Below are 14,254 nucleotides of genomic sequence, written 5' to 3'. Positions count from 1 at the left end.
GTATCGTTGGGTTCATTGAAAAAATTACTCTCATTTGGGTTCCACATTTTTCATATACAAATAGAAATTTTTGCAATATTTCATTCCTGATGAAGAGTTTATAATGCAATTCTATATGTAGTATATGGTGCAATAGTTCCACAGGTCAATCATCCTAGTAACGGAAAAAATGATTTGAGAAACCTGTGCTCATCTTTTTCTCAGCTTGAAGATTATAGGTACAACAGTATTTACACAGGCACGTACCCAGAAGGGGGGCCCAAGGGGCCCTGGCACCTCCCGAAATCACAATTTCATCGGTTGTTTTGATACATAATATTTATACATTCATTTGACCACTACTTCCGGTTCTTCTGGAACCGGAATCTGAGAACCGGTATAGCCACTTAGTTTGGCCATCAACTTATAATACCTACATATTGGAAAAGTTGTATAATTCCAAAACCGGAAGTCGGAAGTAATTTCCTCTTTGGGATTTTTAATCACTATTTCCGGAATCGGGAACAGAAATGAGTTTATTGGCCATCAGCTAACAAGATCTGCTAATTAGAATAGTTTTAAATAGCCTGCTTAGTTTTGCAATCGAATCTTTTGTGCTTATCACCCTGTATTTTCAGACCCGGAAGTCAGATCTAAATGAAATTCAGAATTTTTCTGTTAGATCTTAAGCCCTTTCATTTTATAATAAGTTTGTGAACATCGGTTTCGCCATCTCCGAGAAAAGTTAGTTCGCATATTCACATTTTTGAACGCTAATAACCTTTTAATTTCGGAACCGGAAGTCGGAGCCAGATAAAATTCTGCAACGTCATAGCTGGCCACAAGACCCTTCAACTAAATTTAAGTTTGGTTAAAAGTTTTAGTTTGGATTATCTCGACGAACTTATTCGAATTGTTAGTGAGTCTCGGTTCAAAAGTCGGTTTTCACAGTGATTACATACTTTGTCTACATGAGAAAGGCAAAAAGATTTTCGTTATTCAATTTTTTTTGGGAGGCACAAGTTGAATAAATATTACGGAGCTAGTGCAGGAGTACACCGTGAAATAGTGGTTTTGAGAGAAACCCGTAGTGGCAGGCCCTGCATTGTGATTACAAAAATCAATGTCAAAATTAAAGGAAATGGTACTAGATGACCAGAAAGTGTCATAAGGATTACTACTAAGCAAACGTATCATAGTTTCAGCAAGAATCCGCGAATGAAAAATATGTTGAGCACACTTCAGAAGCGTGTTCGCTTATGCTGATGCAAATTGGTGTCGGTTGGTTACTGTTGCCGTAGCCTGGATCCATTATTATACGCCAGAGAACAGAATGATTAACCGACAATAGACTGAAATTGGGCGGAATGGTTATGAAGTCGGTTCTTTGGGTCTGTCACAGTATAATTTTCAAGTATAAGTGTGCATTACTGGAGCGATTCAAAATCGGTTTTCGAGACAATGCACAAGAGCATAGTGTGTGCTTCATTTTTGAGTTCTGACCGCTACGTTCGGAACCTGTTCCGAAACCGGAAGCCGGATTCGGTTAAAACAGCATAGAAGTCTATGAAACCATAAAACCTTTCATTTGAATCCTATTCTTACATTTGTGCAAATCATCCTAGTCGTCTCTGAGAAATTTATGTGAACTGACCGCTACTAAGAAGATTTTTCTGTTGTTGCATCGTCACTCCCAATGACGAATTTCAATTTTTAATACTCATCACCCTGTATATCAAAACCAGAGATGTAAGGTAAAAATTTCATATATATTCTCGAAGGGTTAAAAAAGTCTGTAAACTCGAAAAAATGTCTGCAAACATTAGGTTTTCTATAAAGAATGATGCACGGAATTTGTTTAGCGAACAAAAATGGAAGTCCGCGGCAATTTCAAAAGGCTGTAAATTTTTACGAACGTCTACGAAAAAAGTTATTATCAAAAATCTACAGAAAAGTTGGAAACTAAAACATGTCTACAGTTTATTTAAAAAATCTGCTGATTTACAAACAAATCAGCAGGTCTGGCATCCAGACCCGGAAGTTGACCGGACGATGAAATTAAATAGGATCATGTGAGATTATAAGGCACTTCAAATAAATTTCTAAAAATCGGCGTTCCTCTGTTCGACAAATAATCTACAAATTTTACCAACTAGAAGAGCTTGCTAAATAGTTTCAAAATATTTGTTTCTTTTTGCGTCGCACTTATAAGAGCACACCCTTGAAATTTAAGTTTTTCCAAAACCAGAAGTCGAATCCGAACTATGGGGTTATATGATAAAGGATATGTAAAAAATCGAACCCTTCTCTTTGACACATAGAGCCTCTTGCTTCAAAGTCTCATTATTCAATCAAAAATATGTGAGTATTAATTTAAATTGCTAATTACTTGCACTTAATCTCCAAAAAAATTAAAAGATACTAAAGGCACACCTAGAACTAGACACATAAAGAATCTTTAGTTAGATGCGTTATTTCTTATTTGTGGGCCCCTCCCGATACGAAATCCTGGGTACGGGCCTGTATTTACAGTATTCAATATGGGACTGATAAGTAAAATACTTTCTCTTTGGATTATTACGAAGCTGATACTGCAATTTCTCGCAAGTTTCCAATATAAATCGAAAGCTTGTGGTTTTACCTTGAAAGTTTGGCGAAGAGTATGACGTCAAATGTGAAATCAATGCGGTAAATCGTGAAAGAAAAAGTAAACAAAGAGAAACTATCATTTGAAGTGAGGCCCTTTTGTCGTGGTACTGTCGAATAGTGATAATCGATTGAGCCCGAAATTCCCACCCTTTTACCAAGGACATTTCTTTTGTCTATCTCCGTCGGAATGAATTAACCATTTTTTCTATTTTTTTTTTTAATATTTCTTGTATGTATAATTTTTCACTATTATAATCGTTTTTGTTCCTGTTTTGTTTATTTTATCTGGGTTGCAACGTTTTTTTTTTTCACCGTTTCAACACTAAAGGTATCAACTGACTGAACCGACCTAATCACCGACGGGGACATTGCCAACTAGCAACAATACTTCTAAGAACCATTAAAATGACTGCCACTGCTCTTTTTTGCTTGTTTTGGTTATATTCCCACATTAACTTTTGGGCTTCGCAGTGGCGTCAAAGTTCTCGAATTATGTATCGTTTCGCAACGGTTTAATGGCGGCGGCCTGTAGCTGCTCCTTTGTCAATACAGGGTCAATGGTATGAGTATGGTCTCTCTCTTATTAAAGGGCTGATTATAGAGCGTTTAGGTTTTAAAAAGGCATCCACCGTCGATTGAATGTTTTTTTTGTTGTTGTTGTCAGCTCTGATTATTCTGGTTCAAAGATTGACGAGCTATGCGCAGTTGTGTATGTGACAAATTAAAGTAGATAAAAACTATAGGATGAATGATGATAATCTATGTTTTGTTCACTTGTCTAAGTGATATCACGACATTACATGTAGCTTTTTTGTTTGTATGAAAGAGTGTGTATGTGTGTAAGTGTATGTGTGTATGTGTATAGCTAAAGCTAGCAAATTCGAACAACTTACCTTTTAGCGCCGTTTGGTTTTCTTCTTCTTCTTCTTCTTCTTGGTTTGATTAAGAAACGTTATAAATGACGATTGCTACTTAATACATTTTTGTTGGCGCACTAAAACTGTTGGATCGTGAGCTTTCTACATATTCAAATTTACTATTTCATTGTTTTTTTTCTTTGTTGTATTCTTGTATTTCACAATTGTCAAAAGTCTAACACGCTTTCTTCAGCGACAGTTCTCAGAGGGTACAACAGTATTTACAGTATTCCAGAGAAATTATATAGTGAGTGAACACTTGAATACTTTCTAGCTCTAACCTAATGAACAGTTTTTTTTTCTGTAGATAATTGAAGTAAATTATTGAAAACATTTCAAATTGTCAATGCTCAAATTGTCTCCATTCACTCTTATCGCAAGCAAATATTGATCGTAAAAAAAATAGTTTGAGCCATTCCATTAGCTAATAGAAAACTTTACTTCGAGCGGTTTTGTTTCCACATTCAGACTGCATCGTGTCCAAGAAAGAACCCATTCCCCGAGGTCTGCCGGAGCGGACCAATGCGGAAAGGTTTTGCAGGACCTAAAAATCTGATCAATCTGCTAAACGGTAAAACATGCTTTTAGACGCTAAAAACTATCGGATTGAGAGGGGGTGTTTTGATCTAGTATTCCAATTACCACCCGAACCACATCACTCTGAACCGTTTTGAATTGCTCGCTCAAATCGGCAGCTGATGGTGTACTTAGACTAACAAATAAAAAAAAAAGAACTACATCATGCGCATTGGAAGGGGACTAGCCTTCTATGGCAGCCATCCGGGAGGGGTCGTGGCAGCATTTGTCGGCAAATTTCAAACTATACAACTATGTTCTGGGTCCACTCCGAGGAGCAGAGATCGAACGAGAAGAGCCACAAGCACTGCTGATGACTCAATTTGTCTAACCTAGAAAACGGGTTGCTACTGGGATCATCGCACCCGGCTACCAGTTTTTTTGTTTGTTTTGTTTTTCTAGTGGGAATCAACAAACTCGTACAGACACTTGGGCACCTGACTACGGTATTCGATGGCGTGACGCTGGATGACACGAGCGGCGAGGCAGGTCAGACGGGTGAATTTTATGGGATTTACGAGCTCGTGTAGCCGCTGGTTCTGCAGCAACGTTTCGAATGTGTCACCGTCCAGGTTTTTGGTGTCCTTGAAAAAAATAAGTCAAAAACAGAAACGATTTATCTTCCTGTTTCTACCGATATACTACTAATATCTTACCAAATGTGCCCCATGGTCCAGTAGCGTCTGTGCCAGACTGGTCGGGCAGGGTCGGGTCAGTGCCGCTAAATGCAGTGGAGTGTTGCCCGCTTCGTCCTGTGCGTTCGGATCCGCACCGACCTCGAGCAGTGCCTTGGCGAGGCGGGGCGATGGCAGTTGACAGGCAGGGTAGCGACCTACGAGTGCCGCCTCCTTGTAGCACGCAAGATGCAGCGCCGTCCGACCGGATTTGGCCACAATCTGTAACCATTCACATAAAAAAATCAATCATTAGCCCACCGATTCCATTCAATTCCATTCTCAGAGTCAGTGTGCTGGAACCGGGGTTTCTTCGCGTGACAGTTTTAAGTGAATAGATGAATGTCACCTATGACAGTCATGAGCCAACATCGGCATGAATGTAGCGGCGACTGTCTCATTCATATTGGGCGATGAATGTAACGGAAGAATGATTGTCATCAAACAGGATTTCGTTTTCGGAGCAAATTTCATTGTTGATAATAACCAGAAGTCAGATAAGTTTAACATTTTTCGCTGCCTCATGCTTTTTCATCTTTTCTCTCCGTTCTGTTTTCTCGTTAGTAGTGATGTGTATAAATATTTGATTCAGTACTAAGTTCGCGAAAACCGGTTCAACTATCCCTGAGAAATCGAAGGCAGTTCCGTTTTCTTCGGAATTTTCGGTACATCCGAAATCGAAAGCTAAGCACCGATATAGACCAATATATTGGAACAGTTTCTAGTTCTGTTTCACAGAGTTTTTACCAGGAAAAAGTTAATCATTCGTGAAAAAATCAATTCAAATCAATATTCTGAAAAAAAAAACTAAGTGACTGAAAAAATCACTTCCGAGATTTTCATTCATGAAACAAGCATCCACAAAACTCTAAAGCTCGAAGTTCACAAGTGATTTCAGCATAACTTGACGACAAATTTTCACCCACAGAAATATCGCTAAATAGATAATCGAAAGGGAGAAGAGTATCCGATGATATTTTGATGCTGAATTTTACCTTCGTTTCAGTTTGACACCGAAGTGATTCGTACAAAATTTAATTGCTATAGCTTCATCAATAAAAAATTCTCTTCTGGATAAATTCGCAACTGAATCGCAGGGAATGATGACTGCGATATTTTCGATGCACCTGGGGTGATCAATATGAACAACAATATTTTTCCCACATTCCAAAAAGTGATTAAGCGACAAAAGGCTGTTTTATTTCCAGCTGGTTGGACACACTTTAGCATTTAGATTAATCTCGATAAAACGCTATTCAGCATGAATTTGATTTATAGAAATAACAGGAGCGCAGCATTTTGCATGTTTCGAACACACAGCAGGCGCAGCGTTTGAATGACGCATTCGAATTGGTGTAGTGATGATCCTATTACTTTTGCGAATGATATTCAAGCTAAATTGGGTAAAATTTTTAATTTAGCTGCATAACATTCTTTGTGATTGTTTTTGTTTATTAATGCTTTAATTATCATTATAACAATTATTTTATTGCTGCTGTTATTAATGACATTACTTCACCACCACCGTATTGCTGAATAAATTTCGCATACATCTCTTCTATTGATCCACTTATCAACAGAGCATCAAAATGCAAGAAAAAAATTTAACATTTTTGCCTTTCTCATATAAAAAGGCTATGCAATCACTGTAAAAACCGACTTTTTAATCAAGGCCTGAAGGTACTCACTTTTCTCGGAGATGGCTTAACAGCTTTTCACAAACTTAGATTCAACTGATACCATAAATTCTCTTGATATCATAGGTTGTCATTAGAATTTCATTTTAATCCGACTTCCGGTTCCGGAGTTATAGTGTGATATGTGAAAATTAGGGATAAAACCTGTTTTAATCCACCTAGTGCTGTAATGATGTCTTCCTCATTTTCATATTCTCCTGTATATTACAGCATAAATTCCCCGAAATAATACAATTTAAAAAAGTTTAGAAAATAGTTTTGAAGATTTCTGTTGCATATTACATTGATACACTACATTTGAATTTAAGTTAGTGAAAATCTATTCAATTTTATGTGAGAAAGTGAAGTTTATCATATTTGATTATTATTGCCGGTACTCGTGAAAGCTTGATATCGGCATACTGACAATCGGTTCATTCAACCATACACTAATATGACCTACCAATTTATTTACGATTCTCTAAGAAGATTTGAATTTCGGAAAAATAGTACTAGTAGTCGAACTTGAATAAAATTCAGCAGATATTTTATGGGATTATCATTGGCTGGTTTATTTGGTTACAGAATCCTATGGTCTGCAAACTTGAGAAATTCACTAGCCAATATAAAGAGGTAGCTTATGAACAAAGTTTTCCTGAAATTGAAGGTTTCATACTGAGCACCCTATCTCCGGAACCAGGGGTTTTATCCAAATAAAAATTGGGATTTTTTTCTGGTATCTTAAGAACTTCCATCTCCGAGAAAAGTGAGTGACATTATATTCACATTTTTAATGCATTATTTCCACATTTTGGTGCATATCACCCTATCAAGTTGAATACATATAAAATTGCGGAACTTTGTTTGGAACACACGATCGTTTTGATTCCGTAGTGAAGTGATGAATCCATGTTTCATCCATTGTCACATATCGACGCAAAAATTCCGGTTTGTTACGTTTAAACATGGCAAAACACACACACGCACACACACACACACACACACACACACACACAGAGAGATATTTGCTCAGTTCGTCGAGTTGAGTCGAATGGTATATGACATTCGGCCCTCCGGGCCTCGGTTGAAAAGTCGGTTTTAGCAGTGATTGTAAAGCCTTTCTATATGAGAAAGGCGAAAAGTGCACTCAATATTCTCGGAAGTGGCTTAACAGATTTTTCTAAACAATAACTCAAACGAAAGGTATTGGAGTTATTCAAATATTTCTAGAACATTGCATCCAGATGCGGCTTTTCGGTTTCGGAATTAGAGAATTGCTGCTCTGAAAAGAAATCGGGTGCGAAATAGTTGCCCGCGAATTGCCCCGAAAGTGCATTTTTTTTGTGCGGTGCAAATCAATGAAACACAGTGCACCTGTTTTGATTGCCCGACTGCACGAATCGGGCAAAACACTCCACGAGTGCTCTCAATGAAAAACGACATTAGAATTTCATGAGTATTTTTTCGCAAACGATTGCCAAAACAGGTATAAATCCCATAAAACTTACTGATAAATTGTCCTAGTTCGAAAAACATTTTAGTTTGTGAGCATATAAACTTAATTTGGCAGTACTGGTACTCCATTTCCAGTTCCAGAAGCACCGAAACAGCTCCAAAAGTGGAACTCACTTCGATTTCTCAGTAATGCTTGAACCGATTTTTACTAATCTTGATTTAAGTTGAAGCTCACATTATCTCAAAAGTTGCTGTGGAATTATATCCGGATCCGAAAATGACGATACAAAGCCGAGAAGCAACGGTACGTTCTGGCACGGAAGAAGAGAACACAACACGCCTTCACGAACATTGTTCAGTCATTGTTAGAGCTATCAAATTAATTCTGGCTATCTTGCCTCCCGATTTTCAATTCCTGAAGCACCGAAAATAGTGTAGAAAAACTCCATAATGAAACTCAGACTATTTTCTCTGAGATGATTAAGCGTAAATTTTATACCGTCACCTAAAGCGACGAAATGAAAGAGGGAAACAATATTTTTAACTAGGTTCAATACTGTTCCAATCTGTAAAAAACAAACTTTCCTGCTTTTCAATAAACAGTTGTTTTTAGAATTCCACAGCAATATTTATGATGTTATGAGTGATATGAGAAAGGCATCACGGGTTCACAAGCTTCGGTAGCTTCAATCAGTACATCACCGCTCCATACATACCGTGATTCTGCTGGCTGTTATTCAGAACACTCTCGGAATCATTGAAACATTGTCCAAAGATCATTACTTTAACACATGGGCGGATAAGCCCCGGGCCTAACAAAGAGAACACGATTTTTTTGATTCAAAATTAACTCTATTCATCAACGTAATCTCCATCAAGAGGAACGCAATCATTCCAGCGCCGCTCTAACATTTTTAATACCACTTTTGTAGAACTTGCCTCAAAATAGGACTCAGTTTCAGCGATAGCTTCTTCATTCGTGCCAAATTTCTTAACGGCGAGCATTTTTTTAGGTCTGAGAACAGCCAGCAGTCGCTGGGAGCCAAATCTGGCGAATACGGTGGATGTGGGAGCAATTCGAAGCTATAGTTTGCCATTGTTTTGATTGACTTGTGACACGGTGCGTTATCTTGATGAAACAACCATTTTTTCTTTGCCATATGCGGTCGTTTCTTTGTAATTTCAGCCTTTAAACGCTCGAATAACGCTATATAATATTCACTGTTATTGGCATATACTTTCTCAAGATAGTCAATAAATATTACACCATGCACATCCCAAGATACCGAGGCCATAACCTTTCCAGTCGATTGTTGTGCTTTCGGGCGCTTTGGACGAGGTTCACCAGTTGCTGTCAACTCAGATGACAATCGTTTTGATCCCGGAGTGAAGTGATGAATCCATGTTTTATCCATTGTCACATATCGACGCAAAAATTCCGGTTTGTTACGTTTAAAAATGGCCAAACACTACTCAGCATCATCGACACGTTCTTGTTTTTGGTTAACAGAGAGCAGAGACACCCACTTCGAACAGCGCATTCTCAGTGCTCATGCAATATAAAGCCAACACGATGCGCAACTTTCATTTTCGATCATTCAAAACGAGACCTGGGGAAGATATGGGAGCACTTGAGAGCTCGGAACGGTCTTATAAAAATTCCTTTGTTTGGGTCCGCTTTCATTACTCTATACTGGGAAATAAAAAGGCGGATTCCGTAACTAAAGACTGTCCCAGAAAGTATGGAAGCAACCAAAAACCGCTGCCATTTCGCTATGGTTCAGAATCTGTCAATTTTTATGGCTGCGTCCTGTTGTTTACACTCTTCTCTAACCATTTGTGCAGTTGTTTATTCGTTTTCATTAGTTTGTTTCGAAATGCGTGGACTTTCAGCATAACAACGTCGAAAAATTGTGTACAAATGGTGCACAGAACGCGGACTGTAACTGAGAAAGATAGCAAAAATGGAAGGAGTCAGTGAAAAAGCCGTGCGAAATGCAATCAGGAAGTTCGGCGAGGATAACACCTTTGAGGATAAACCGAAAACGGGTCGTAAAAAAGGTCCTGCTAACCCTCAGTTTGATAAACGTATACTGAAGGCGTTCGAGCAAAAGAAGGAGATTTCAGTTCGGGATGTGGCCAAAAAAGTGGGCACTTCGAAGTCAAATGTTCTTCGTGCTAAAGAACGTTTGAATCTTCGAACCTATAATAAGCAAAAACAACCAAAACGTAGTCCGAAACAAGAAGCATCGATCAGGCGAAAGCTGTTCAATACGATTCTTACTGGATTTGAACTGCATAATCATGGACGACGAAACCTACGTGAAACTCGATTACAAATCCTTGCCGGGACCACAATATTATACGGTGCGAGAAGGGCAAGTATTAAACCAGTCCGAGACATCGATTGAAGTCGAAAAATTTGGTAAGAAAGCTATGGTCTGGCAAGCAATTTGTAGCTGCGGTAAGATTTCGAAACCCTTCATCACCACTGCTTCATTGAACAGCGAAATATACATCAAGAAATGTTTACACTTCTACCCATGATTCGAAGCCACAAGAATTATGTTGTCTTCTGACCAGATCTTGCTTCTTGCCACTACTCGAAATCAACGGTAGAATGGTATACTACCAAAATGTCACTTTCGTCCCAACAACTTCGACCAATTGAGGGATTTTGGGCATTAACGAAGGCACATCTTAGGAAACATGTCTCGGCAGCCGAAACCATTCAACAGTTCGAAAAAGATTGAAAAAAAGTGTTAAAATTTGTCGCCAAGAAGTCTGTAGTCTACAATGGCTAAGTAGCAAATGTTGATAATAATATTCTGTTGTTGTAGTCTAATATTATCAGTATAACGAATAAAATTTGAATATCTAACACTTGTGAATTATTTACAGCGAAATCAAAGTGCGTCCATACTTTCTGGGACAGTCTAGGCATATCACAAGGTGATATCTATGAAAGGCCAATTTGCTGCCATGATTTTTTCAGCTACTCTAGTCGGAGGGCACTCGAAAGTTGGCAAAATACACAGATCAATGGGGAACTAGGACGATGGCAACATTCCATTATTCTTGAAGTAACAACAAAACCTTGATTCAGTAGTAGTGAGTAGTGACTTCATTCGGGTGATGTCGTGGAGTATAATGACGCCAGGTTTTATTCAAGGACTCCGAGATAGACCACCTGATGTGTAATCTGTTGTATCTTGGTCTGAAAGTTACCCCCATTCCTCGACTGATGCTAAAAATAAACTTCACCTACAGGTTCGACACTAACATTCGCCCGATTCTCCCCCTCCCTTGTCTGTACACCATCTTCATCGGAACTAACAAGTCCCTTGTCTGTACACCATCTTCATCGGAACTAACAAGATCTTTATGCTGTTATTAATTTTAGTTCACCCGTCCATCGTCTCTTCATTCTCTCGATGTCAACTAATAAGATCTTTTTGCCTTTTCGCTTCCTTACCCCTTTTTAAATCCCGTTTGCTGCAACATTTACTTCTCTCTGTTTCCTTCCTTCTCTTCCACAAAATTCATAGCCAAAGGAGAGCCGCTCTAGTCGATGACCAACATGCGAACATGGAGGTGTTTCTCACTGACCCACATCAAAAGGTACATGCGACTACCATCGAAACCAGCATCAACCGGACAGCTCTGCATGATCCTACCCACCAGTCACGGCCGGACACAAGTTGGAGACTGAATCTCACAGAGTTGCATTGTAGTACTGTAAGAAATTACCAATTTAAAAGTACACCACTAGGTGGATTAAAACAGGTTTTTGTTTCGTTCGTTACCAACCCTACGCCCCTTGAAAAAGTTCAAAACCGCGATTTTGATAGCAACGATATGGAATTTGACCATTTCATGGCACAAAAACTGATTGAAAGCAATCACGAATGAAGCTATTATGGAATTTTTCCTAATAGTTTATTACCAACAATGAAATTCACATGCTGAAATTAATATGCTACCTCATCCTGTTGATGACGATCATTTTTTGTAGCATTTATCGCCCAATACGAGTCTACGGCGACAGCTCTTGATTGTAATAGGAAACATTCATCTGTGTAATACGCGACAATTTTCAAAAAAAAAAAAACAAAAAAATCAACAGCTCCCAGCTCTGCCCACAGTGCGCCGTCTCACTTACCTTTAAACTGACTAATTCGTAAAATGCACACAAAATCTGGTGCTTCATGCTATCACAACAAATCTCCTCGTCCTCATCTAGCAGTCGAGCCAGCAGACATGCCAAATGCAACGAGATAACCAGGGCCCGGTTCAGTGCCGTGCTGTCCCGCTCGTGGCTTGCCAACTGTTCCAGCATCTTCTGGCCGAGCTGAACCTCGCGGATCGATTTGCGGAAAATGATCAACATGTCGGACGTTTCGATCGGAGGCACAATCCGGCCGCGGGTGATCGGTCGGCCCGCTTCACCCAGCATGAAGCTGAACAGTTCGGCGAAGGACAACAGTGACGATTGTGTCATCGGATTCAGCGGTTCCAGAATGTTCTGCTGCATCGACAGTGCGTACGTCCACAGTTCTATGCACCGATCGAATCGACCGGAATCCGCGTAGACAGCACCTCGAAAACGAATGTAGTAGCTGGTATCCGGATGGACCGGCCCAAGAATTCGTTCGCGTATGAGCAGTGCCTGCATACGCATCTCGTCCGGGTCCATCACCAGTTCTTCCAGTGCACCCAAATCGCTCACTTCCTGGGCGTAGTCATAGGCAGGAACGGGTTCGCGCACTGGTTTCGGCAGGATGGTATTACGGTTGTATCTGGGCAGATATTCAGCTATTAGAGTCAAAATTTGAATTAATCCAATTCCTTACGAACCTTTCTTCCATGGCACGCTTCCAAAATGACAGTGCCCCCAGCATATCCCGTTTCTTATCGACGTAGGTTGCACCAAGCAGCTCGAGAGCGGCAATTTTGTCTTCCCGTTTCACGCATGGCAAACTGATGAGGTGTTCTACGATCGGCAGGTGTCCCGTTACGCTGGCCGCCAGGAGGGGTGTCATTCCTGTTGCAGAATAGAATTATTCCAGTTGTACTGATATAATAAAATACTAATAGAATTTTTACCGTAGGCATCCACGTCCATTGTAGCACCGTGTTGAAGCAGCAGTTGGAGGATTTCGAGCGAACCGGACTCGGCGCAATCGTGCAGTGCGGTGTTGCCTTTCACGCTGCGCCGGTTTACGTCCGCCTTGAGCGAGAGCAGGTATTGTGCGATCTTGTAGTGACCCTTGTAGCAGGCGATCATCAAACAGGTGTGGCCGTGGCGGTTCGCTACTTCGATATCTGAAGAATGGAATGAGAAAACACGTTATCGTGTTGGAGTGCTGTTGACAGAACATAAAATAACGGTACTCATCCGGAAGATACAGACGCATGTGAAAAATTGACCAGTTGCTCGTTCTTTGCAAACTAGGACATAGGAGCTACCTCCGATTGGATCAGCCAAACGAATCGATTACATCTTATAAATTATTTCAATTACGAAGTTCATTACAGTTTCGTTAGGATCTAGAATTGATATTCAATTGTAACTTTGTAGTATTGCAAAAAACTAGTCTTTTTTATAATTTCTCTTCATTTTACGTTTGAAACTCAATTTAACTGTAAAAAAGCTAAATTTCAATCCAAAAATAGGTACCAGAAAGAATAATGTATTCAAAATGGGCACTCGACCAAAAAAGTTCGGAAACCACTGTTCCAGAGGGACAAGGATGCGCGATCTGTGAATCAAATACCCCTCAACCTTTTAAAAAAGATGTCATCACCAGTAGATTTCGGGTAGTTTCATGATATTTTTACTGATCCGCGTGACGTATAATAATGAAATTAAATTCTCTATATTAAAAAAACAACACTTTCTTAAAGTGTTCAAGCGAAATAGTAAGTTTTACTATACTAGAAATAATTGGGGCTCAACTAAAAGGTTGGGAATTGGATGCCACGCCAAGTGCAATCCAAAAACTAGATAAAACTATTACATAGAATAGAAATGGTAGGGACTTCTATACTAAGAATTCTTAACCTAAATCGACTTATCAGTGGAAAACAAGTTTATGTTGATTGGTGATGTTTCAATGCATAGGGTCTTTACAAATCAGTTGTGGCTTGTTCAAGCCCTAACTTGGACGAATTCGTAGTATCAATGGGATCGTAGAACTGCCCATGCAATGGTTCTATACACTACGAATCGGCTGTGATGAAACAGTATGGTTAAATTCCGCATTTTTAACTGTTATGCCGCTAAGCAGTTCTACAAAATAGACATAAAGTTAATTTTTATCGTCTT

The 14,254-nt window shown here is 39.4% G+C and overlaps 1 protein-coding gene across 1 annotated transcript in view; it reads right to left on the bottom strand.

Annotated features, from left to right (window-relative positions):
* Nucleotides 1–2,842: 2,842 nt before the first annotated feature.
* Nucleotides 2,843–14,254, bottom strand: part of LOC131432553 (protein fem-1 homolog CG6966) — a 177,355-nt gene continuing 165,943 nt past the window's right edge. Inside the window, exons 4-8 of the mRNA XM_058598892.1 lie at nt 13,033–13,251; nt 12,784–12,970; nt 12,089–12,725; nt 4,778–5,017; nt 2,843–4,705 (exon numbers count right to left, since the gene is read on the bottom strand). Coding sequence (XP_058454875.1) covers nt 4,520–4,705; nt 4,778–5,017; nt 12,089–12,725; nt 12,784–12,970; nt 13,033–13,251 — 1,469 coding nt within the window. The 3' untranslated portion in view covers nt 2,843–4,519. The remainder of the gene's footprint in view (nt 4,706–4,777; nt 5,018–12,088; nt 12,726–12,783; nt 12,971–13,032; nt 13,252–14,254) is intronic.

Source organism: Malaya genurostris, chromosome 2 (assembly GCF_030247185.1).
Source record: "Malaya genurostris strain Urasoe2022 chromosome 2, Malgen_1.1, whole genome shotgun sequence".
In the NCBI taxonomy this organism is placed as follows: domain Eukaryota; kingdom Metazoa; phylum Arthropoda; class Insecta; order Diptera; family Culicidae; genus Malaya; species Malaya genurostris.
The sequence above is the reverse complement of the archived record's forward strand: the minus strand, read 5'-3'. Positions and strand labels throughout refer to the sequence as shown.